The sequence below is a fragment of the Labrus bergylta genome, chromosome 3 (assembly GCF_963930695.1).
Source record: "Labrus bergylta chromosome 3, fLabBer1.1, whole genome shotgun sequence".
Taxonomy (NCBI): domain Eukaryota; kingdom Metazoa; phylum Chordata; class Actinopteri; order Labriformes; family Labridae; genus Labrus; species Labrus bergylta.
This window is the reverse complement of record NC_089197.1, coordinates 27,322,714-27,348,433: the sequence shown is the minus strand read 5'-3', so window position 1 is coordinate 27,348,433 and position 25,720 is coordinate 27,322,714. Positions and strand designations below refer to the sequence as shown.

Sequence of the window (25,720 nt, the reverse complement as noted above, 5' to 3'; positions counted from 1 at the left end):
CTGTAGTAAGAGACACAGGTAGCTCTCCTCTTGCTTTCCAATGCTACAAAACTGTTGTTATAAAAAGGTACATAATGTATAATATATAAAACAACCTATTCCTAAGCATTTATAGGGACATAGAGATGTATATTTTGACTCCAGGATCAGTCATGTATTCCTCTGGTTGTGTTTCCACTAGAAGCTGCTGCTGCAGGAGTTATGGGCTCGCCTCTTCCCTGCTGATGTGTTGTGATCAATGGTGCACAGGCAATGGTAATGGGGAACCTTTCAAATGTAAAATTAATTACCTGCAATCTGACAGCATCAGGGAAACTCAGCATGTATTTTATGCTTAGTTGGTACTCCATCCTTTTCCACGCTTGCTTTAGCAGGAGGCATTGTGTGTTTGTGAGTGTGTGTGCGTTGGTTGTTGAAATGTGGAGCCTGCTGTGGACTCATTTGTTTCAGTGGGGGGATAGGATGCTGCATGTTTGGTAGCTTATTTGTCAGGTGTGTGTGTGCCATCAGAAAACTGATTTTGCTTGAAAAGGGACACACTCATGATCCCTTCATCAGGAAGAAGACGGTCACTTGTGCACCTGTGCCCTCCCAAAAAACTCATTCATACGCACTGAAAACCTTTTTGAATGTGGGCTGTCTAGCTGTGTACATGCGCATCAAAAAACAGTGAAAAGCTTAAATACATCAAATTAGGATAATACATGAATAAAAATTCTAAATGCATTTATTAAGGCAATATTTTCAGTAAATTGAATACAACAAGTGGTAAGACTATGCTTGATGTAAGACTTCAGAAAACTACCGGATTCTTCCAGTTCAATTGTTTGGTAGAAAATCAACAGTATTGTTTCCATTAAAGCGCTCTTAATGGGTGTAAGAGTTCTGATTCAGTTGACCAAATCAATGTTTCTAGCTTCTGGTTTGTGATATTTGTTCATCAGACGACTGGAATCCCTTAACAACTATTTAATTGATTGCTATAAATCAACCCCATTCCTCATATAACTTCCAGAGTATAAATCGACTGACTTGAGTGAACCAACAATAAAAAACATTACCATTGGTATGAGGTGCCAATTAGCAAGAGCTATGAAACCTTTTAAAACCCACTGTGCTGAAGAACGACCTCACAGTGCTGCTGAGGTGGCTGTGAACTCTTGTTGAACTACACTTTCCAAACGCTGAAACCTGACCATGAATGCTTAACTTGATTCAAACAGAAAGTTGAATCTTTACAGATTTCTTTCTCTTTCTCTTTCTCAGTTTGGGTCTCTTCGTTTCATCCACTGGGGTCACATTTCTTGCACAGTAACGCAACATTAAAAGTGTTGCGATGTTCTCACTGAACTTCTAAATTCACATTCACAACTCACATTACAGAAATAATTGTGTAAAAAAAAACCTTGTCTACTCCTCTGCTTGTTGTTGTTGGAAACATACTGCAGCAAGTTATACAGTGTGCTTCTTCCTATTCATGTTTTCAAAACAGAAATTAAACAATTTCTTCAACTTTTTTTATTTTCTTTATTGCACTTTACTTGAATAGTTGATTAGGAATAATTATAATAACCATGTGGGGCGTGTTGGCCTAGGGGTTAGGTCACTAGGAGACTACAAGCGGGCAGTCCGGGTTTGAGTCTGACTCTTGGTATCTTTCCTGCATGCTACCCCTCTCTCTTTCCCTCCTATTTCCTTTTCTAGTCACTGTTCTATCATATAAAGGCATACAATCCCATAAATTAAATCCTAAATACTAATGACCATATTTAAGTATCCACTGGCTGGCATGTATTTGTCCCTGTGAGGCATAAAAGTTCTACAATGTGACTTTGTGTCTTGTCCAGAAGCGTCACTGTATTAGGGGTTTGAAAGAGAGCGACTGAGTATTTTCAGGGAGAAACCATTTGATAAATCGTATTCACAAGTTTTAGTTTTTGACACATTTTATTTGATTATATTTTCCCTTAATACCAAGTATTTCTCTGCACTTATCTTGGGAGCAGCTATTGATGTTTAATGTGATGAGAAGAGAAGGAGGATTCAATCATTGAGAAATTAAAAAGTGTCTTGGAGTTGAAATGAACAAACACCTCTTTAACAAAAGGAAGCTCTGATGGCCCACAATCGAATTGTCTCTAAAGAAAATACACATAACCCCCAAAAAATCTATAATGTAAGAGGCACTTAGTAAAGAGTTAAAAATAGAAAACGCTTGTATTTGTATAATTTTGATGTAGATGAATCAAATATACTGGCCTGAAGTTGCTGTTAACAAAAATGACAAAAAAGACAAAGCAGTGTGAGCACTTGAAATCACAGAATCACATTTTATCCCAATAAGGGACTCTAATTTATCAATTAGAATATATCTTCCTGATTTAAAAATGTTATGCATATGAACATATACAAATAAAATGTATTCACTGGTTTCTACTGGACTGTGGATAAGTTAATTTTAAGCAATATTACTCCCTCTCCTTCAGTGGAGTACTTTATCTGTAGAGACCATCGGGGGGCTGTGAGTCTGAAAGTCCCAGTGTTCAGAGGCTCTCTCGACATGCTGGTATCGATTACCTCCCCTGATTTAATCTCGCTCCTCTGTTTCCCTGTCCAGCTCCACTCAATCTCTCCGACAGTGGAAGGCTGTGACGGCTATATCAACCTGCTTGAACACACACTGGCAGCAGGAAGGATGTAAAGGAAGAGTGAATGGACAGAGAAAGAAAGCAGGAGAGATAAAGACAGAAAGAGAGGGCTGAACTAGACATTTCACGTGTGTTCACATTTCATGTTTCTCTCCCAATAGAAGTGTCATTGGACCAATATTAAAATAAAAATATGACTTTGGTTTGTAAATTAATACAGAAAAATGTCAAAACCATGGAGTTTAAGGGGTGACCTTGTCCGCTGTTTGTGCTTGTCTGCTAGTGACTTGGGCCAGGTGGTTGTGTCAGACCGTCAGGGCTGAGCGGGTCAGGGAAACAACATTTGCTCCTGTTCAGTCTTTAATAAGACTCATTAATATACTGCATGTGTTACCGACAGCATCTGACTGCATCCCCTCTGGGCTGGACTAGTTTTGGCGTGACATGAAGTAAGGACACACACATTCACTGAATTCAGCCTATTTGTCTAACGTATTATAGCTGACTGTTTCGCACTGCCTGTGAACTCTCATCTCTAATTCATATGTAACTCTGTGTGTGTGCGTGTGTGCGTGTGTGCGTGTGTGTGTGTGTTTGTGAGAGAGAGATGTGTGAGCTTCTGGGGTAGAGCTTTTAAAAACATGCTGCATACTATAAATGCTAAGCAGATTGTAGCTTACAGGTTTATTTCTTTGTTGAATCATTTTAGCTTCTTGAAGTGTTAGATTTGATCATAGCTAGAATGCCGCCTTTCCATGAAATATGAACAAGTGAGGCCCAGATTATTAGAAGTAAGTCTGTAAGGATTTCAAGTACATGCTGTTTGTTTAGTTAAGCTCTACTACTGGAAGTTTATTGGATCCAGCTCCACTCATCAGTCTGGGAAAAAACACCTATACCAATCTGAAGGGAAAGTTGGATACTGTAAATGTTCACTTTCTTTCAGAGAATAAGGAGTGAAGATTTAAAACAATCTCATGTCTTTTAGCTAAATATAGTGCGATACCCTATAACCCTAGGGTGTGGCTACCCAATGAACCATTAGCTAAGCCTATAATAAAGACAGGGAGAAGGTAGCCTTTACTCTGCCAAAGGGTAAAGAATAAAAAGTCCAGATTTTACTCTTTTGTTATAGAATTGTGATATTATAATGTGGTTTAATTTTTTCTGTTGATTTTGTAACTGTTTGTATAAAATGGACCTTTGTGAACATTTGATGTCAGTCACATGAATTAAATCAAAACAAAATGTGGCAGGATTTGTCCAATCAGCATATAGAGATTCAAAGAATTGTTCAAATATTGCATTGAGAGAACTTGTGATTTACGCCCCAACCAACCCTCTAAAACTATTTTATAAACATACGCCAGGAGCAGACACTTCCCAAAGTGTTTTACAGTGCTGTTGCTAGGCAACCAACAGAGATGACATGCAGTCACTGCTTCCGCCTAAAAAATAGTCTGACTACACACCCCCACCCAACAACACCACTCCCCATCCCGGGCCTCAGTGATTTTTACACATAAGAAGACAGGCTAGCTGTTTCCAGTCTTTTCTTTTCTACTTTCAGCTTTCTGGCCACGAGTAATGCAATATATTTAACATGTATGAAAGTGGTTTGATTTTCTCAACAACGTGACAACAAGGAAGGGGACAAGTATTTTTAAACTTAGTGACTGGATTACTGGGTGCAATGAGGGAGCTTAGACTCTAGACCTCAGTGTGTCTGAAATCTGGCTTGCTGTTCTATTTTACGGACTTGAAGGAAGAAGTACAATTAAGACTAAAGCATTCTTTCCCTTTAAGTACCATATTCTTAGGTTCTCATTGGGGCTGTCTGCAATATTTTAGGATTCCTAGTGCCATTACAGCCCAGAGAAGGATACTCCCTTATAAAGTAAATGAAAAGAGTATTTCACTTTTACCACTTCCCTTCCCTACTCCCACTCAAGGAGTTTTATTGTTCTGGTGATTATTCTTATTTTTTTGCTTGCCTGCAGCAGCTGAGTGAAGCGTGAAATCATTTGATTCAAGATGCACTTTGATGGACTATCTAATCACATGGTGGAAGTTTGCAAAAACCATAACCTCTGGAAATAGAGGTTGTTCGAGGCAATGAAACATTTCAATGGCTGAAATGCACTGATTTTCTTTACTCCTATTTTTTTATTCAACAGTGGTGAAGAGAAATAAATGATATTATTTCACTGCCTGCAGTCTTATTTATACTAACATGACGCAAAAGGAGAAATAGCATTGTTGTGAGTCAACTTTAGAAAACATTCTTACTACGAGGATCTGATAAAAAAAAAACAGTTTGGTTTGATGAGACTCTACTGTATGTTGTGAGCTGTTGTGTGGAGCCACAAATCCATAAAGGTTGGAGAAGGTTATTAGTGGAGGTTGACTGGTGCAAATCCCCAGAGTGTGCTTGAAAATTGAGGAGTAGAGGATGAATGAATGACTCCACATACCTTCAGCTACTGTCAAGGTGGCCTTCAGCAGGGCAACAAATCTAAACTGGTCTGGTGGAACAAATCAACAGCAGTCAGTTAATATTTGCATTGTAGCTCAGTGAGAACATTAACTCAGTTTCTGTTTGAGTGAAGAAAATATAAGTCACGTTTAATGATCACATCAACAAAGTTATGAATGTTTTTGAGTACTGGTTAATAGATATGCATTCTAGTTCTCAGTGACTGTTGTTTTAAAAGTCTTATTTTTTCAACAATAATTTAAATATATATTTTAATATGTTGGCTTAACATTGGAAATCAAATTCAGCTGCTTGTGTTTGCTCTATATTTTTTCTTTGGGAAACATATGCGGCTGGCACGTTTGAGAAAATACCTTTGGTGTTTATGTCTACAAAGACCCCATGAGCCTACAAGCTGCATCACCGTTAAGCTTGCTTGCAAAAGTCAAAATTGTTCTCAACTAGAGTTTACATGTTTATTTTTCAGCTTAGAGCATCACACCAAACTCACGTCCATTACCAAATTGAAATCCAGTTTAAGTAAAATATTAACAGAATAATAAAATGAAGAACTCCCTGTGTTTAATGTAGGCCTGATTTTCTGTATGGCACAATACCTGCCATCCGCAATCTCGCCAAGACTCTGGTGGAGCAGATTCTGTACCATCTGGAGCTTGTGCATTTACACCACCCCGCCCTCAGCCAAGAAGATGATTGCTATCAGCATGATTACGCCTTTATTAGATTAGCTTTGCATTGTTTACAGGATTGTGGCTCTGCCCGTGCCAGTCTTGGATGAATAATGTCTTCTGTTAGCCAGTGGAAGGGTGGAGTGATGGACTCAACAGCTGTTGGAAATATTACCTATATCCAGAGTTTTTGTGTGCGTTACGCTGGGAGAAAATCATGAGGAGACTTTAAAAGCGTCTTCTGTTTATTACTCAGCCATTACTGTATATGCTCACATCACATTTGTGGTCACACTAGTTGTTTGTTATCAGGGCCTTGCATTTAATAATCCAATGCTAAAATCATAATATTTGTTTCTATTAACTTTTTTTAGTTACTTATTTGCTGACCTCAATAATGCGTTTGTGCATAAGAAATTAGGAAGTTAGATGCACATAAAAAGTATCTCCCTGGAAGAATGATCGCTTCATCATTAAATCAGCTACAGTCAAGGCTCTTGGTCTGTTTTGGAGTTGTATTCATCTTGTGCCTATACTGTAAAGTTTGGTCTCCCATTAGTAAACAGCCTTAATTAAATGTAACTCAAGGATACAACTATTACTTGATACAACTTGATAAGCATGTTGAATGATATTCAAACAGATACAAACAGAGAAAATATAACAGACGCTTTCTGTTTTTTAAAGCACATAAAGAACTCGAGCCATCTTGCCACTGTTGCAGGTCATTTCAGCACCACGCTACAGAATGAAGACGTGATCAGAGGAGAGAAATGCTCTGCCAACGTCTGTCTTCTGCATGCCAGGGCATGGGGAGAAGGGAAAGGTAGTGGGCAGAGCCAACTTTCCACTCCAGCTGGAGAGCTGGTGAGAGGCATTGTTTCTCTCATCTCCTACTGTCAGCCTCGTAGTAGCTGCTCTGCAAGGCTCACCACTATTTTTAAATAATATTGAGTCATCTCGCCAGACGCTGTAGTGGCCTAAAATGCTGTACTGTTACAGTACCTGGAAAAACAGAGCTTTTTTTTTTTTTTTTTTTTCTTTTTACATCTCTGGAGCACGTTCCCTGAGTTAAAGGCTGAATATTCTATCATTAGATAGGGAGTTCTCACATGTGTTATGATAGTTCAGTGAAAATACTGATTCTATAGATGGACAAAGAAAAGTCATAAATCTATGTGTTGATTTAATTTATTTTTTGTATCTCACACTTTGACCTGTTTCTTGGGGCACTGGTTTTGCCCATATCCTGCCAGGCAGCATCCTTTACAGTGACTCTGTTCATTACCGTGTTAAAAGGAGTCCATCAATATTCCGCTCACACAGACGGCTGATGGTCAAGTCACCAGATCACAGAGCTTCACTGTCCCTCCTCTGTCAATGCTGCCTCTGACCACACTTTGCTCTTTCAACAGACATCACCTTACCTAAGTGTAATATATTGCCCTCTGTTGGTCGTATCAAGAAGTTCAAATAACAAATCAGTATTGCACTTAGACTGGGAATCAATATCTATATAGATTCATCCGTAAACAATGTCAGTTTAAACATGCTTTGGAGGAATATAATTAATTATACACATTTCAGTCTGTCAGTCAATCAATACTTGCACCAGTTATCTTTTGTTTAGCAGCCGTATTGACCTCAAATAATTGAATTTGTTGCTATTGAAGATGAATGATTTGCTCCTTTTGATTAAGCTGTGCTTTAAATTGCAAAATCAATTGTTTTGGCTCACCTTACTGTTATTACAAGTAAAATGTTATTTTATTCATCTGCTTCCCTTTCTGATTACATAGACTAATACAAATCTATTATATACGGTTCAAAACACAATATTATGTTTGTTGTTTTCTCTTTTCAGCTCTAACTGGCTGAAGCCGTGCTGCGGTCGTCGTGTGGCCCTGTGGCAGGTCTGTCTGCTCAGCGCTGGCTTCAACTGTATCCTGGTGGCCTGCGTCATCCTGGTGGTGCTTTTCCTGTCTTTGGAGCTGCTCATAGACACCAAACTCTTACAATGTAAATATAGTGCTGATTTATTTTTCTCATTTTAACCTTTATTTCATCACAGGGAGAACTGCTGAGAGTGCATATTCATTTCCAGCAATGCACTATGTGACGTTCACTAAACAAACACCTTAACAAACAACAATTGTATCTATAAATGTGATTAAGAATCAAGTGGGGGGGGGGGGGGGGCTCTGGTGGTGCATTGGTTTGCACGCGCGCCCCATGTATGGAGGCTACAGCCCTCCAAGCGGGCGGCCCAGGCTCAAATCCCACCTGTGGCTTCTTTCCCGCATGTCATTCCCTACTCTCTCACTCCCTGATTTCCGACTCTATCCACTGTCCTATCTCTCTAATAAAGGCAGAAAAAGCCCAAAAATACTTCTAAAAAGAAAAAAAGAATACATTTTTATTCAGAACCTTTTGATGCTTTCATAAAGTTTTGTTTTTTAATGGAGTGTTTTAACATTCAGCAGTTTTTCTTTATTGACACATCTGAGTTTTTCAGGATTTGTAAAAGTTGGTAGATAAGAGACATTTAATATACACCAATATGGCACTTGTAAATGAATGATTACTGTAAAAGTAACTGACTAATATAATATAACATATAATATAGACTACTACAAGTGTGACCTTGAATTTGTGGCCCTCTTTTTATTTTACTAAAGAACTTAGGTGTTTGTTAATGAATCCCTCATATGTACATTTAGTGTCTCCTCTGTCTATCACCACTGAGTGTGAAGTCCCGGCAGTCACAGAGGAGCTGGTGGTGTTTGTTGGTAAACGACTGTGATGGAGAGTGATGGAGAGGGTTGATAATAAACAGGGACTCTTGTCAATGGCAGCAGTCACACATCCCCATCGATTACTGGCTAGCATCCAGCACTGATGATACCTGAGTCTGAGTGTGGGCACCGCTGGACTTCAGATCTATTGTAATGTGGTGCTTTAGCTGCTGCCAGTCCGGAGAGACAAATAGAGGCGTGGGCAATAAGGTGGGAACAGGATAGAGATTTCAAAAAGGGATTAGTGGCCAAGAACATGGGTGGATACAGGTTGAATTCATTTATGCACTCACCTTATACATGTAGAGATAGAAACAACATGTTTTACCTCTATTGTTTCTAGTGTCCTCTTCTTCTTTAACCTTTGTCACATTTCTTCTCTCTCAACAGTTTCCAATGCTTTCCAATTTGCCAGCATTATCCATTGGATCAGCCTTATCATCCTTTCACTCTTCTTCTCAGAGGTAAGTCATGTCTATTGCTGTCCATAAAACCTTATTACAATCTCTGATTGCTTTCTTCATCTTAGATTGCTTCCTCCACGCTCTTTGATTAATGTTCAATGGTCACAATACCCAAGGGAACAAAATCCTGAAGTTTTAAGTGACACATTAGATTTGTCTTCTTATTACACAGTTGAATTAAATATATCCATACTGTATTTCACTGTAGATGACATCCTATCTGTTGAAATGCAAACCTAGAACATGCCTGATGCAACTACAATAAGTCGTTGCCATGATACTTACATAATAGTCTGTTATCAAGCATTCTCTTGTCAGGGTGAAACTTAAGCTCAAGACTTGAAGGCTTGTGGGTAGTAAAATGTCTATTATTGAAACCTCAAGTTTAATAGCTTTAAATTAAATTTTTGGCCATTGTTTGATAAAATATTGTCTTATCACCGCTGTGAAATTGTAAAAAAAAACAAAATGGAAAGGGGAGAGTTTGGCCCACAGGCCTCCACTCCTGTGCAAACTAATTACCCTGACAGCCTCAGCCCAAACGCCCTAAACCTAACATTAATTACCAGCGAGCCAGCCGGAGCAATAATTAAAGCCCAGCTTAATGAGCAGTGGGGATGAGGTTACAGTGATCCGATCCATCCAAACACCTCGCCCACTGACATCACAGAGGAACTGTCATCTGGGGATGGTGTTAGATAGAGGAAACATATCACCAGCCGCTCCCTCTGCACCAATCAGAGAGCAGGATTCTAACATGTGGGCTGTGTCCCCGCACCCCTCACGACATGTCCAATAGTGTTCAACATGGATTCAACATGATGGATTAGCAGGACCGGTCACACATGACACCACATGCTAATTGGAGTGTGAATCGATGATGCAGCTCAACAAAGGATCTAACAACAACATCTAGGGAGCACAATGTGCATTGTGACAGGTGATCAAATTACAGGTGTTTTGTTTCCTTTTTGTTTCAAAGATCAAGGAGCATATTTGCCACAAAAATAAAGAGCATGGGAGGGCTGTCTACTTTCTTCTCTGTGATGTCTTTGTGATTAATCAAAAGCTCATCATATTATTTTTCTTCTCTAACCGTCACTGTATTTACTTTATTTTTTAACTGAAACATATTTTTTGCTTATCAAATCTTTTTATTTCAGCTATTTTTAGAATGTCAAGCTTTACTTTTAAGCATTTTAGCTTAGTAAACATTTGGACCGTAGAAGAAGCATTTAAGGAGCGAACTGTGCCTCACAAGTCTTTCTCAGTTTTTTAGTCTATGTTCACACGCCTCGACGAAGGTTGTTGGAAGTGATGAGAAGAATATCACAAGAGATTTTTGAATGTAACAGAAGACTCTTACCTGTCTATTTGAATGCTCATCTCTGTATGTTTCAGACTGTGTTCAGGATTGTCGTGCTCGGGATCTGGGACTACATTGAGAACAAAGTAGAGGTCAGTGCTGGTGTTGTGTCTTTTATTGACAGATAGTGATGAACAAGTTTCAGAGAGTATTTTTAGATTGTCCACCTCTTGAAGTATTGTTTATCTAAATTTTCTCTCCCATGTAATAGTAGTAGAATATCTTCATGCATTTTGTTACCTTTGGCTCTGTCCAAGGGGAATACAAACTCCATACAGGACCCAGGTGACCAGGGTTGGGCTCCCTTAAAACCAAATATCAATAGTTTTAACTTTAACATATCTATTATTCATGAACTGTACAGCAGTGGGAGTGGTATGCATTTCTGAATGCAACAAAAACGCATTGGCAATTAATACAATTTCCATTTTTACCAACAACTTTCTTTGCATGCACACTTGGCCTTAATCACAACCATGGAGCTGCATTTTTTTTATTCAAGGTAGAGACAGAGGATCTAAGGTAAACAGCAACATGTACCCATGATTGTTTTTTGTATTTGCTTGCGTGTGTGACTCCCTCAGGTGTTTGATGGCGCTGTCATCGTGCTGTCCCTGGCCCCCATGGTGGCCTCCACAGTGGCCAACGGGCCCAGCAGCCCATGGGATGCCATCAGCCTCATCATCACTCTTCGCATCTGGAGGGTCAAGAGGATCATTGATGGTGAGGCTAAAAAAAAAAAACATTGTGTAGTCTACTCTGTTTGCGTTGTATGAAGTGGCCTGTATATAAGGATGATTCATTGTTTGGAGCTTCTCAAGAAAACACCCAATCTTTCTCAAAGGAGGAGCACTCATGCATAAAAATCAGCTGGTCTTGAAAGACGTAAACGACCCCATTAATACCATGATTATACAACTTATTTAATTTTCAGACCACAGAGCCATTGATCACATCTACTAGTAAATTGCTGCCACTCTGCTACTTTAACTTGTATTGATTGTAGGGTCTAGTTGAGTAGATTCAGAGGGGCCATAATGAATTAAGTGGTTATTCGTCTCTATGCTAATGCTAGCTGGTTCGATATCTGTTCAGAGGTCACCTTCATGACTGGCCTTTGGCTGCATACAGGATCAGCTGCAGTGAGACAGGGGACTTACTTAAAGGTTTGATGTTTGAGGAAATGTGTTCATTTTCTGTTAGGAGAAGTTGGCTGAGGCCACTGCCAGCAACTGGTTTGCTGAGTTAAGGGCAGTACAGACTGTGAAAAGGTTTAAAAAGCTATCTTAGCTCTGTCCAAATGTGACTAAGTCTGCCCACCAGCACTTCTGAAGCTCCCAAATTAGTAAATCATATCTTGTTTGTTGAAGCGACACATGAAGTGTAAATAAGCAGTTTATGCTGCACTATTTGAGCTCAGCTAACCTATTTCCAAAAATCTATATTCAACAATTACCTGCTGTTCTGTTGCGCATTTCCAACCTCCAACAGGTTCTGCTTTTATTATTTCATTATGCAGATCCTATTTATATAATCAGATGTATACCTTATGCTGTGTTTTTGTAAAAGAAAATATCCTTAAAAGAAACCCTTTCTCCGTCATTCTCAAGACATTTTAGACCAGGCTCAAGAATAAATACAATGTTTTTGTGGTTGAAATTACAATGACCCAAAAGTGACACATCATACTGACATGATTGATACTTTGAGGAATAAAGACAATACACCTTTCTGCATGACAGAGAGACTCTGGTCCCTAACAGGAGCAGTGTGTTTCCTACTTGTTAACATGCAGCTGTGGTGTTGGTTTGCAGGGAGTGAGCTCGTGATTGCCCCGCCACACACCTTGACCTGTTGGGTTTGATATCTGTGAGTGATTGAGTTTCCTTGTTAGGCAGTCAGCAACACACCTCAGAGGAAAAAAAAAAATCACTCTCAAACCAATAAAGGTACAGCTGACAGACCAACTGGGTTATCATTGAGGATTGAGTCTCTCACTGAATTATCTTGATTTACAGCTGAACAGTGGTGATGTTTGTGTCGGTGTAGTGGGAATAGAAATACAGAGTAGGGGACTGCAGCAGATTCCTTAACAGAGAAAATACATCTAAGTAGAATTAAATACCAACCTCACAAACTAGCTGTAGTAAAGGCCATGCTTCATATAACCATTTCTTAAGTCCCTGTACTTTCCAATTCAGGTGAACAGGGTTTTGTAGGTCTGTGTATAAAGCAGGTATGTGTGTGTGCAGTTAAGCACATGACTCTTTTTGAGAGGTGAGCATGGTCTTGTGTTAGCCTCAGTGAAGTTCAGGTGTGAATTACAGTGATGTGGATGCAGCTGTCAGAGAGTCTTTAACACACACACACACACACACACACACACACACACACACACACACACACACACACACACACACACACACACACACACACACATTGTGTGTGCGTGTGTGTGTGTGTGTGTGCGTGCCAACCTGACTATAAATAGGAACAAGGAGCATGCGGTGATGGCTGCTGTGCCCTGCCCCCCTCAGTATCACAAAGACTGTTCCATTCTCCTCTCAGTGTTTCGACAAAACCAGCAGTTTGGTCTCAGAGTAGTTCAAACACATTGCAAAAGCAGTAGTAGAAATATAATCACTTACTACTGCATGTTTCATCTCTATGTGTTGCCCATAGCAACATGTCCTATCAGGATACACAGTAATGCCATGTTTTATATCCCGTGGCTGGCCTACAAATGTGATCACAGAGATGTGTGAGGCACTGATCGCCTGCCACCTGACAGGACAACAGGGATCCACAGTTACTCACACTGTGCTGGTTTTGGTCCCATTCTCCAAGAAGTGTGTCAGGTGTAAATGGAAACTATTGTCTGATTGGAAGAGGTGGAATAACTGATTGACAAAGATGTAAATCAAGTTTGTGCAGGGCTGCACATTACCCCTCCTACACGTCACCAGGAATCACTGACTACCCTAACAAAATGAATAACTACACAAACACTCAACAGAAGCTTTGTGTTATAAAATAGATCAGGGAGTGACAATTGACAGACACACAGGAAGGAAGCAAGATCTATTCAAAGAAGTCAAAGTCTGACGGTTAGTAGGAAAACAGTGATGTCAGAAAGTGTCAGTAAAGGATATATCAGTTATAGGTAGAGACCGAGCCATGTGGCAACAAGAAGATGAAGCTCAGGAGGCCATGTGATCAGCAGGCCTTACATTGTTCCAAACAGAGTGTTATTTGAATACATTTTAAAGTAATTAAAAGTCAATGCTAACCAGGGGATAGTCTTCACGTCATTACTACATTTTACAATGACTTCTCCAATCAGACATCATTTCCCTTTTCATGTGAATAAGCATTGCAGCATCAAGGAGAGAAGGAAAAACAGAAATCGATCTGATTATTGTACATGAGTCCCTTAAAGAAACTAAAAGAAAGAAAGAGTTCAGCTCCCGGCCTCAACGTGTTGATCCATGTCTACCCCACTCTCTGCTCCCTGCGTTCCCTGTCTTTATTCAGCTGTCCTATCAATAAAAGTAAAAGGCCCCCCAAAACAGGGTGTATTCACTGCAATATGAAGTTTCGATGTCTGATTTTTAGTAATCAATCAATCATTTTGTATTTTTTACCCCAATGAAACAAGATCCATGCGGAACAACTTCAGCACCTCGCTAAAATCATTCAGTACAGGTTTAGGGTTACAAGTAACCAGTAATTAATGAGGTCTGCATGAGTGGTGAAATACATATATGGGGCAAAGGACAAGTGGCCCACCAACGCTGACCTCTGTCCCTGGTTTGCTTGATGAATTTGACCATAAATGGTTTTAATAGCTTAAAAACTTCTCTCTTGTTAAGTCTTGAAGCCCCCTGAAATATTACAATTGTTTCTTTTTTTCAAATATATTTATGTTTTTAACTCCTGCTGATTCTCTCTTTTCTCCTCTTTTATTTCAGCTTTTGTGCTGCAAGTAAAAGTTGAGATGGAACTGGAGATCCAGCAGTGTGAGAAGACCAAGGCTGTGAGGGAGGAGCAGCTGGAGCGTCTCACTCAGATCTGCCAGGAACAGGCGGTGAGTACCTGATCAAATTAGATATAACAGTGCTTCCCCAAACATTCCCAACAAGTTAACCCTTTAATAAGAGGATGAAAACAAACAATAATCACCTCCAATTAAAAAAGAGCTTTCATTATCTATGGAGCTTCATATATGGGACCTCATGCAAAACACACAACAAACTGCACAGCTAGAAATGCCTGATTGTCATAACTATAGTAGAACATTTCTCAACCTCATTTTATCCAAGAAATTGTTGGAAAAAATTAAATAGAAGTTGACTCAGTATAATGTCACTTTACAGACAGCTTGGACATATAATCACAAATAATTACTGTGGGCACATATTGTGTGCATTTAGTTTAAAGTGTTTCAGTGTAATTGAAAGTCATCTCACTACATTACAGTTTGTAGTTCATTTACTTTCTAAATATCGCTCAAACCTGCCCAAAATGTTGTTAAATTGTTTACTACATTATTAGTCTAATTAAGGCCACACATGCCTATTTAACCTTGAGCCATGCAGGAAACTGTAAGTTCATCTACCACCACAGGAGGGCAGCAAAACCTCAGGAAAAGGTTGAGTCTTTCCACACTTTTCTTATGACTCCTCAGAGGACACATACTGATGATCTCATACAGAAAAATTCCACCTACAATGCATTTTGATGAACTCTTAACCCTTTGATTGACAATCTAAGACCAGAAAAACACTAAAAAGTAAATAAATGTAGACATTATCATAAAGAAAATCATCTTTTTTAAAATTCTTATTAATAGAAATTGCATTTGCAATTAGGGAATAGACTTCCAGTTAATATCTTAATTCACAATCCATACCTTATCCAATAGGCTCAAAGATTACTTCAGCCATAACATTAAACAGATAAAAACTACATTTACTTCTACAGTATCTGTTCCTTTGAATTCCCAAAATGTTCTTTTCTTTCTTTTTTTCCGTTTGAACCATCCGCAATCAATCACTCAATCAATCATTATTTGTATAGTGCCAATTCACAACAAATGTAATCTGGAGACGCTTTACAAAAGGCAGGTACCTTACTCTTTGTTATTTAATGATTTAATGATGATTTAATGATGATTTAATGATGATTTAATGATTTAATGATTTGTTATCTCTCTGCAGTTTGAGATCAGGCAGCTGAGGGCCCATCTGGCCCAGCAGGACCTGGACCTTGCAGCTGAACGTGAGGCAGCCATGCAGATCCACCACGTATGGGGCAAACAGGGAAGGAGTTTTCAGGTTGTAGAAGGCGCGACTCCTGGGGAGTCTGACGATGAGGGCACCCAGAGGAACCCCAGGGAGCCTCATGCAACTGCAGGTACAGTAGGTTTTTTTGCTGATAGGAAAACATAAACAGAAAGTGATTTAGTGATTTGCCTTTATGAGAAAGAAAACAAAATCATTTAATACATAGTCATTTATAAAAAGTACCTTGTGATACAAAATTGGATTCTAAAGTAACTAGCGTTAAGATTTATACTGTAGGTCATAAATTAGGATTAGATTCATCATGACAAAGCTTGTGGCAATAAAATATAAGTACATTTAAATACACACAAAGCCAGGTGCAGTGTTTGCTTGAGAAAGCAGTATGACAAACCAGGAGAGAGGTGCAGCATCAAGTATGTACATAATTATGTGGAACAAAAAGTCTCTTACGGTGTAACATCAGGTGAACTGGATGCCAGAGTAGTGTACAGTTAATCTGGAGCAGTAGCCCTGGAGCATCTTCAAGGCCAAGCTCTTAGCCCGTCCACACTCGCACACAACACCCATCTGACCGCAGGCGCTCTGGGATCAATGTGAGGGCAAAAAAGCTTTTAGGATCTGGTGAATCCTGCAGACAACAAGCATGTTTTCTGACACTACGCAACCTGGCATGGGCTTCATCGTCCCCAACTGTCTCCCTTTCTGCCCCCCTCACGGCGAGGCCAGCCTAACTGGCCTGGACCATTTTGGGCTATTTCAGGGACAGAGTGCTCTGTGCTTTGGGCCTTGTTAGGAGAGAGTGGGCTCCTGTCAACATCTGTTCCACCTCACCTGGAAACCGCAATAGGGCACCAAGACACTCCATTGCGGCCACAATATTACCCCAAGGGCATAGTGGGAAATCTGGCTCGCAGAAACAAGTGGGGCTTTTTGCAGAAACATGGTCACTGGGATGAACATTTAAGCCACAGGGCTAAAGTCGAGTCAGGTCAACTCAAATCAAGTCCATTTGTATTGCTCAATATGGCACACAAACCTAGTCTCACTGGGCTTCTCCATCAGTCACCCGCAGGAAGCCTTGAAAGGATCAAGCGCTCGTATCGATGCAGTGGCCTTCATATGAATGAACAGCCTCGGAGATTGAGTGCTTAATTGACCAAGCCATGTATATTTTAAGAAACAACAGTGGAAATCCGCATTAATCAATGAGCCAGTTGAGATTCATTCCAGGTTCAAAAAGAGGATCGATGAAACAAGACACAAAGTATACCAGTTAACACATGCATTGTAAAATATAGGCATGTTTGGTTGGAAGGAAGATTTCAAATAATCAAGTTAAATTAGTCAATTGTCAACAAAACCACCTAAATGTTGAATGTTCTAGATATTTCATTATTAGTCTGCAGGTACAATGATCATTCTATTAGTCTTATTCTAATTATGTTTAACATCTTAGACTGTTAGTACTAATTATAAAGAGTTATCATACTAACAACAAAGAATAGCTGAAGCTGATGAAGTGTCATATATTTTGCAGGCATTAAGACATAAACCAGAGTTTGGGGAAATTATAACACAAGGAAAGGATGGAACGAGCTGAAAAGTCTGAGGTGTCCCACAGTTATAAGCCATTTTTCATCCCACAAAGGGAAGAGAATGGCTCTTCAGTATTGAATGATAATCCCTTTACTAGTGTTGCGACATGTCACTCAAAACCACCAAGATAACTTACAAAAAGGAGATGGTGTCACCCTCTGGGGATGAATAAATGCCTGCAGTAGTTTGTATAATAATCCATGATAGCTGAAAAGTTTCTGTCCCGACCAAAGTAGTGACTTAAGTTCCATGCTGCTAAAAGCCTTTATGGCACATATATAAATCACCTTAATTTGTGCATTATTCTTTCCTAAAATGGCCTAATTTTATTTTTTATCTGAAACATTCCTTGTCTGTTTTATGTTTATTTGTATTGCTGCTGTGTTAAATTGCCCTTCCTGGGTTTCAGTCTGAGTCTTCACCAAACCAAATTATAGTTTAAAATTGAACCAAAATAGTCCAGAATGTCACTTCTCTTTTTCTTCATATGACAGCCTGGTAACTTTACTGTCAGGGAAAAAGCCTGTTATATATGCTGGGCAGCCCATTCTTTTTTTCTTAACACTCATGTGTTATTAATTGTGAGGGGATTGTCTCGCTCTTGTTTTAGTGAGTGCAATGCTTCCTCTCCAGGGGTGGCTTAGGGATTAATATTTTAGACTGAAAAATAAATGAAATTACCCATCAGAGTCTGCTGCATGTCCCAGGAGACAGGGGCTAGCACTCAGGGTACTCTGGGTTCGCACTCACCCAGCGGACAGTGAGCTCAAGACCAATCAAGCGAACAGAAGAGCCTCGCAGATCACAGCCATTCACCCCACTCTGGCCTGCTAGACTGGAGGGATCTGTGCCTGAACAAAGAGATCCTACTTTCACTCTCTGTCATTTCCCCCCCATTTCTCTCAATCCTGAAACCAAGCCCATCCCATCCCTGTCCCAGTTTATGTCTAGTGCAGTAGGCTGGTAGCTAATGGGCAGCGTAGCAGCGCATATTCCTGACCAATCGCCAATAATGCACCTGTGGCCTGGGGCAGAAGTCATCTCTGTCAATATTGTGTTGTAAACACAGGAGATATTTTCCATTTGGATCGGTTTGCAATGTTTACACTGAAATTGATCAGAGTAACTACATAAAAAAAAAGGTGTAAAATCCAATTATGGTCACTGTCACACAGACTCACTTGTATGAGTCAGTGACTTGATGCAAACCCTAATTTAACTGGTAACTGCTGATAACAGTTTATAGTTTATTCTCTATTTATATAATATGATCATACACAGGTCTCAACTTCCTTCTGTTCATTTTTATCCTTTTGTCGTATTTTCTGACGTATAAAAGAACATTTTCTGCATTCAAGATTTCTTTTGATTGTCTTATTTTGCCGTACAAACAGTATTTAGGGTGCTGTACAGCCTTGTTTAAAATTTTGGTATCTGATATTATATGAAGATTGTTATTCAGACAAAAGAACATGTAACAGAAAAATTTTCAGTCTTGATCTGTCTTGGTTAATGTTAAGAACAAATGTAGTTGTTTCTTTTACAATTTTGTGTTGAAATGACATCATTATTCCCTCATTTATTCATCTTTTCAAATATTGCACCACTAGATCCAGTTGTACGTGATGACATGAACAACTACATAAGTCAATACTACAGCGAAGCAAGCAGTGGTGAGTGACCATGATCCTTGACTTTACACCACTACATGAACTTGTACACCAATATGCCTTCTAGTTTATCTGCTAATCCAGTTGTTTTTTTTACTGGTGTTATGTCATGTTAGAGGACACAACTTTGTTTGCTCAAACAGTTGGCCGCATATTCTATATTTCAATGCAAACTCAAGTCCTACTTTATTCAGATTGGCTTCTGCCAGTTGAAATCTGTGTGTTTATGATTGCCCCTGTACAATCTTATTGACTGCACTACTCTTCATCTACAGACACATTTGGGAAAATGTGTGAAACCTGTAGCGTAAATGTATAACTTATCATAGACAACCAGCAGCTACATTACCAGTTTTTAAAAATTGTAGGATAACGGGAAGTAAACTGTCCTGCACTTGTTTTGTCTTAAGTAATTTTTGGTTTTGTCCATCTTTGTCTAAAGATGCCGGGGCTTCTGGTTTAGGTGCCCGGGTCATCACCACAGCAGCTATTGACGTTCATCTCCCCACCAACCCAAATCCCATCCAGTCCAACTCGATGCTGACTATGGAGCGTGTGGGCAGTGCTGTAAGTGAGGCCTCAACCAGCATATCGCGGTCCAGTGGCAGCCTGACGGCCCGTCCACACAGCCTGAGCAGCCACCCGCCAGGTTCATCTATGACAGACTGCAGCAGCAGCACAGCTCATGACCTCAGTCTGAGCTATGGCTCCCATCGCTGCTGCCTTCCCTCCTTTCCAGTCCAGGACCACTGCAGGGACCCTAGCGTAGTGGTGCAGGAGCTCCTCTCCTCCCTCTCTGAGGACTCCTGCCTTGCTCAAAAGGGTCTGGCTGTGGACCCTGTGAACCTTAAGTTTCCAAGTCCTACCAGCTCGGAAAAAGCCAGCCCCGAGCTGGACAACAGAATAAACATATTTAACTGCAGGAACCAGGAGGAGAGGAGAGGCCGGGGGAGGGGCTGTGTGTTGTTGCAGACTAAGCCGCTGATTCACCTGCAGGGCAGCACCACTGAGCCATCCCTGGAGGAGAAGTACCGGCTCCTGGGTCCAGCTGACACACCTCTGGGGCACATGCCTGATACATAAGCTAAATTCACACAGAAACAGAAGTGTATTTTTCTTTTAACTGCCACCCTGTTTGGCTTAAATCTGAACCCTTGTGGCAGGTAACCCTCATTAGAGGGACCACATAGGATTTACAAGTTGGATTTTTCCCTACGCTTTGTAAATCCAATCTTAGCCAATCCAGAACAAGCTTGAGCATTTAGCTTCCAGCTAACACTGATGCTCCTTAACTTGACGTGCTCAGAAGTCGATCGCAGGAAAGAGAAAAAGGACTCTGAAGCCCTTTGCCATACTGTCCAACCTACCCTGTTCCACCTATATGGATTTTTGAATTACAAATGCCCTGATATAGCACAACAAAGACTAAAATGTCCCAGTCGGAGGGAGTTTAATGTGTTTTTGGACACAGTCTTCATCAGGAATTCCCACTTTGAATAGGTCCTAAAAGCACTGAACTTTACATGAATTAAAACCAGCAAGGGGGCCATTCAAGCCTTTACTGAACAAATACTTCTAAACAGTGTTGAATACCAAGACAATGTTTTCTGCTTTTGGAATTTTAAGCAGTTCAAATGTTTTTTTTTTTTGTTTGTTTTTTTTATATTTCTTCTTACATTTTTTTCTTTTCATTAGTATGATCCAGTTTAAACACAAATCTTGCTGTTCTTTGTTCAAACAGCCACAGGGTACAAAAGACTGGCTTTGATTTGCCTTTCTGTCAGTTATTGTTTGATTTGAATATCATCAAAGTTTATTAAATAGCATTTTTGTTTTAGTTGTTGAATAAAACATGAGTATGGTATATTTGTGTGGATGGAATGAAGGCTAAGTGACGGGATTCTTCACATGAAACTAGCCTGGAGTGCTTGTAGCATGAACCTTTAAAAGATACTATGTGCCCTAAATGGCAAGCAAATCCTTTGCACTTTAATGTTTACAGACACTTTTGTAAACTTGATATGGAGGAAGTTATTGCCAAATGCAGGTGTTGTCATTTGAATGAAAATAGCAAAAATAAAAATTAGTATTTCCTTAACCCCTGTCAGTTCACTGACTCTTAATATATCACGTGTCAAGATTTCTAAATACCAAAGACACTGCAGAAAGATAGAGTATGATCAAACACACTTCATAAAAGCTTTCATCAATAACATACAGGCCCCTCCTTACATACTGCACTGTACACCATTATTTAATCACCATGGTATAATATATGCATATTGAAAAACCTAAATTATTGAAGGTTATTAACATTGGAAGACCTGTCACGACAACTGCTAATTGGTCAAGTCATTCTAAGTGTGGAGAGGAATCAGCCCCCCCCCCCATTACCCCCTTGTATCATTAATTCAGAAGATAAACTGCTGTACCATTTTGTTGCTTGTCAAGTGTTTATAAGTATCCAGAGAATGTTTTAATTGTTAATAACTAGTACGGCCGCAATTAAGCTATCAACACAAGTGTACAAAGTTTTGAATACTGATTAGTTAATTAGTAGTAAGTTAGTATGGAGATTGTTTGTGACAGCCTTAATTCATACATTTGTAGTGTACCCAGTATATACGGGGGGGGGGGGGACTAACTGCAACATTACAGATATTGTTGTGCTCCATAGAAGAATATTTTCAGCATCAGTTTACCTCAAACTAAACCTTTAAATTATGGGAGGTGCATGGCACACAACTGCATCTTCTTCATGATAAATTACTGTGAGCACTGCAAATACTATTTTTCATCTGATTGGGCTTTTTCTTTTTTTAATTTTCATGGTTTTTGTGATTTTGGTCAAATGTACGTGATTGTTCCCTTTATGACATGTAATGCTAATGGCCTATAACCCTTTGCATACATGTGACATCTTGCGTAAAGAGACTGCATACTAACTCATTATTCACTGATAAAATAAGGTCACATTTGAGGACTGGGCTAACAGCTAATCTAAAATCTTTTAAACAAAATCATCAGCTGAAACTTGATTTAAACATAGACCAATGACACATTATGAGTTTTTTGTGGGTAAATCAGTCATTTTCATATTTGAGCTTGAGTTGTTAATAGAGGAAAGTTTACGTTTCATAGTCAAGTTATTACATAATTCAACAAATGATCCCTTCTTCAAAGCTTGAGTCATCTCTTGTACAGTCTAAATATATATATTGATTTCCAGAACTAAACACTTAATACAACAAAAAAAAAATCAACTATACCAAAAGAAATCCAAACACCAAGCAAAACATTTTGATGATGAAACACTGGTGTTAAGAATCCTCCTAATCCTTAAAACATATTTTATCATTTTTCAAATTGAGCAGTCGACAGTGTTGTGTGTTTTGAAGTCAAGATGTAACTTGATTACTTATATTTTTAGCTTTCATCCATCACATGTAGTTTATGTAAACATCAAAGCCTATCGCATGTGCCATGGAACAAGTAAATAAATAATGACCTGCTTGGCTCCTGACACACACAAAGGAATCCTGTTGAATACGGGTGCCAAAACTTGGCTCAGCCTCTACGCGTCAGGGCTACTTTGGTATTCATTAATGTCTGAAGTGGTGGTGCCTCCATTCTGAACCTCTTCCTGCTCATCTCGCTATCTAAAAGAAGAGAAAACTTACAGCTCCAGCCCGAGCGTCGTCAATGCTGAGGCTAAATCATTTTCATGCAACAAAGGATTCTGTAGAGGAGTAAAGTTTGTTAAGATTCATAGACAAAACTCAATTTCCTTTATGACAAAAGGACAAATGGACAGTGTGCCTCAATGATTTATATGAACCCAATTTGTCAATACGTATCATATGGAGACAGGCTGAGTTAAGTGTGTAACTTTGACAGGTAGGGGACACAGAGCAGACCTTAAGAAGTAAATTGCTTTTGGGACCTCTCTGATTCACCCAGACATACAGACGCTGTCACACTCACGAGCAGCTAAGAGAATTAACAGTGACCATTAGACACTTAATAATTAAAATGTTTTAATATTGGCACAGAGGAAGTCACTTTAACTGCATTAACTTTACATGATCATTGTTTTCTATCTCATTAACTGAAGGAACATGGGCCAGTGATACATTAATGTTTGAGGCCTGAAGAACCCACGGTAACCAGGTGTGATGCCAAGGATATGAGACAGCTGTGGGATAGATGGCTTTATGTGGGACACTCTCAGGCCTCAGAGAATATTTGGTTTGGTTTTATTCCTTAGCGAATTCCTTATTTGCTAAGGTGAGATTGACATCTACTGACTTTTTGGTAAAATAAGATAACGACTTCCTTCTTTATTTCCTTTCTTACAAAAAACAAGTGATGTCTTTAAAAATGTCACTGCAGGCATGAAAAGCTGAAATATTTGTCTTCTTTAAGAGAATAAAATAAACCCTCTAAACTAGAAGCTTGCTAATTTTCTGAAACATAAAGGTAAACCTTATTGACTTAGTTTAAATCATTTTGAAGTCACAAATGTTAATATCAGTGTCCCATTTTGTCCAGTTTTGTCCCATTTTGATGGAAAATATAAAAAAGTTGTGCCTTATACCCACTTAAAATGAAGCAAGTCTGAAACAGCTTTACAACTGAAGTTTAGTCAATGAAAAATGCACCTTCTGTTATTTTTCTTTCTTTGTGTCCATCTCACATACTTATAGTGCTTCACGTCAGACAACTACATGACTTTATTTTCTATACAAAGTCTATACAATGTTTGACGGTGATAATAGAGGAATGTGGGACAGGCAACATAACCACTACGCTACCAGCGCCCCATTTCATTCTACTTTTGAAGAACTGAACACCTGATTGTCTGAAGGTTCTTCACATGCTGCCTGGTTTGACTGATAAAAGCAGGAATTAAAGGTGAGTGAATATGAGTAATGTTACAAGTGTTAGAAATGTTGCTTTGGATCTCCATTAATTGCAACATTTGTCTGGCTGTGTCTGATCACACCAAATTAAACTCCAAATGGTGTTTCAAAGATAAAGTAGACCCATCATAATTCTGTTTATGATTCTGTTTGCCATCAAAATCAAAATAACAATCACTTACTTTAATGGTAACAGAACTTTTGAATATCTAGTATGACCTCTGATGTTTTCATTGTTTGTGCAAAGAGACATCTATGATTCACACCTAAGTGGTTTTGTTTGTGAACATTGTTTCTTTTCAGAGTGGATGGAGGAGATTTTGAACGCTGCCATATGGCTCAGAACAGCTGGTTCTATGTTATAAAGGGTCAATCTCATTGAGAACAAATAGATGTGGGGAGCATGTCTGCATTACTGCTGCGGTCTGACAGATTCAGAACACGTCTCACACACGACGCTCTTTCAAGAAGCTCTGAAGCAGAGAGAAAAATACAAATAAATTATACATCAGACTTTAAAAAGCTTCTCAGGTTCTCTTTTTCAAACATATTTCTTAAGTGCACACGATCCAGAGGTTCGCCTGGTGGAAGGAACCCACTCAGGAGACGGTTGTCATGGCTACAACAGACTTTTTTTTTTTGTTGCATTTACATAAATTTTTTTTTTTCTTTCTGGGCCTTCCCCTCAGACCCTTGTACTGGTACTTTTGATAAAAGTGGGTCAACAACAGAAATAAGAAAGAAAACTAGAAACAAGACCCACTGAGTGACCAAGCTTAGTCGCCTCAGCCCTCTCGAGATATATGAAATCAATTATTAAATCTGTTTTTACTAAATGCAAATTATATATCTTATTTGTTAATAAAATGAACACCCTTCAAGCTATGAACAGAAATTAAGTAAGAAATAAATTGTCAAGTTTTATTTGTCTACTTTAAAGTTTCTTTTAGCGATTTTCCATTTTGTCAAAGAACAAAAAAAAAAAAATTCTGATAATTCCTCTGGTTGCTTGTGCATATGTTCAAAGCAATACGGTTATGCTAGTTAGTCATCTGATAAACATGAGGACCCAGTCGTGATATTCCATTGGGATATGAGACACAACATCACAGTACTCCAAAGAACAGCATAAAGTAATTTACACAGCATCAAAATTAATTCAGCAATCCAACATTCAAGTGTGTAGTTATGCATGACTTGTTACATTGAGGCTCAATTAGCAAACATTTTGAGTAAAAAGCTCAACTCTTCAGGGAAACGGCTGCTTTACAATTTGTTCAACCTTATTCTAAACCCTCGTGTATTTTCATTTTCAATGTCTTTCTTCTGCAACAGATTCATAAACACCCTGTCCAAACATTTACTGTATCTTCTATCATAGCTTTTGAGATGTGAGTACATACTGATTCACTTAAAATGAAATATTTAAAAACCCACAGACTAATATTTCATTCTGAATGAGAGAAAAAACAACATTTTTTACCGGTCTCAGCCTGTGACTCACATGGTATGATTGTTGTACCAAACCCACACTTTTAAAAGACATAATCATGTTGAGCTTTATTATATATTTATATAACACAGCATGATATTTATGAAGAAAAATATAATGTTGGCAGACTCTAAAACACAAATTTAGTCAGTTTGGTTAGATCTGACTTCCACTGAGGTCCTTCAGGGCTACTTTGGTAATCCTTCAAGTCAGATGCTAAATTGCTCCTGAGATGCTAAGTGCAGTCCTGCATAGTAACAGCTTTTGTATGAATAGAGACTAACTATTGAAATAAT

At 39.0% G+C, this 25,720-nt stretch overlaps 1 protein-coding gene across 1 annotated transcript in view; it reads left to right on the top strand.

Moving 5' to 3' along the window:
* Positions 1 to 21,108, top strand: part of LOC109983921 (transmembrane protein 266) — a 42,878-nt gene extending 21,770 nt beyond the window's left edge. The window contains exons 4-11 of the mRNA XM_020634254.3: positions 7,678 to 7,832; positions 8,999 to 9,072; positions 10,474 to 10,530; positions 11,023 to 11,161; positions 14,410 to 14,525; positions 15,658 to 15,853; positions 18,951 to 19,013; positions 19,453 to 21,108. Of these exons, the coding sequence (XP_020489910.1) occupies positions 7,678 to 7,832; positions 8,999 to 9,072; positions 10,474 to 10,530; positions 11,023 to 11,161; positions 14,410 to 14,525; positions 15,658 to 15,853; positions 18,951 to 19,013; positions 19,453 to 20,093 (1,441 nt within the window). The 3' untranslated portion in view covers positions 20,094 to 21,108. The remainder of the gene's footprint in view (positions 1 to 7,677; positions 7,833 to 8,998; positions 9,073 to 10,473; positions 10,531 to 11,022; positions 11,162 to 14,409; positions 14,526 to 15,657; positions 15,854 to 18,950; positions 19,014 to 19,452) is intronic.
* Positions 21,109 to 25,720: the final 4,612 nt, after the last annotated feature.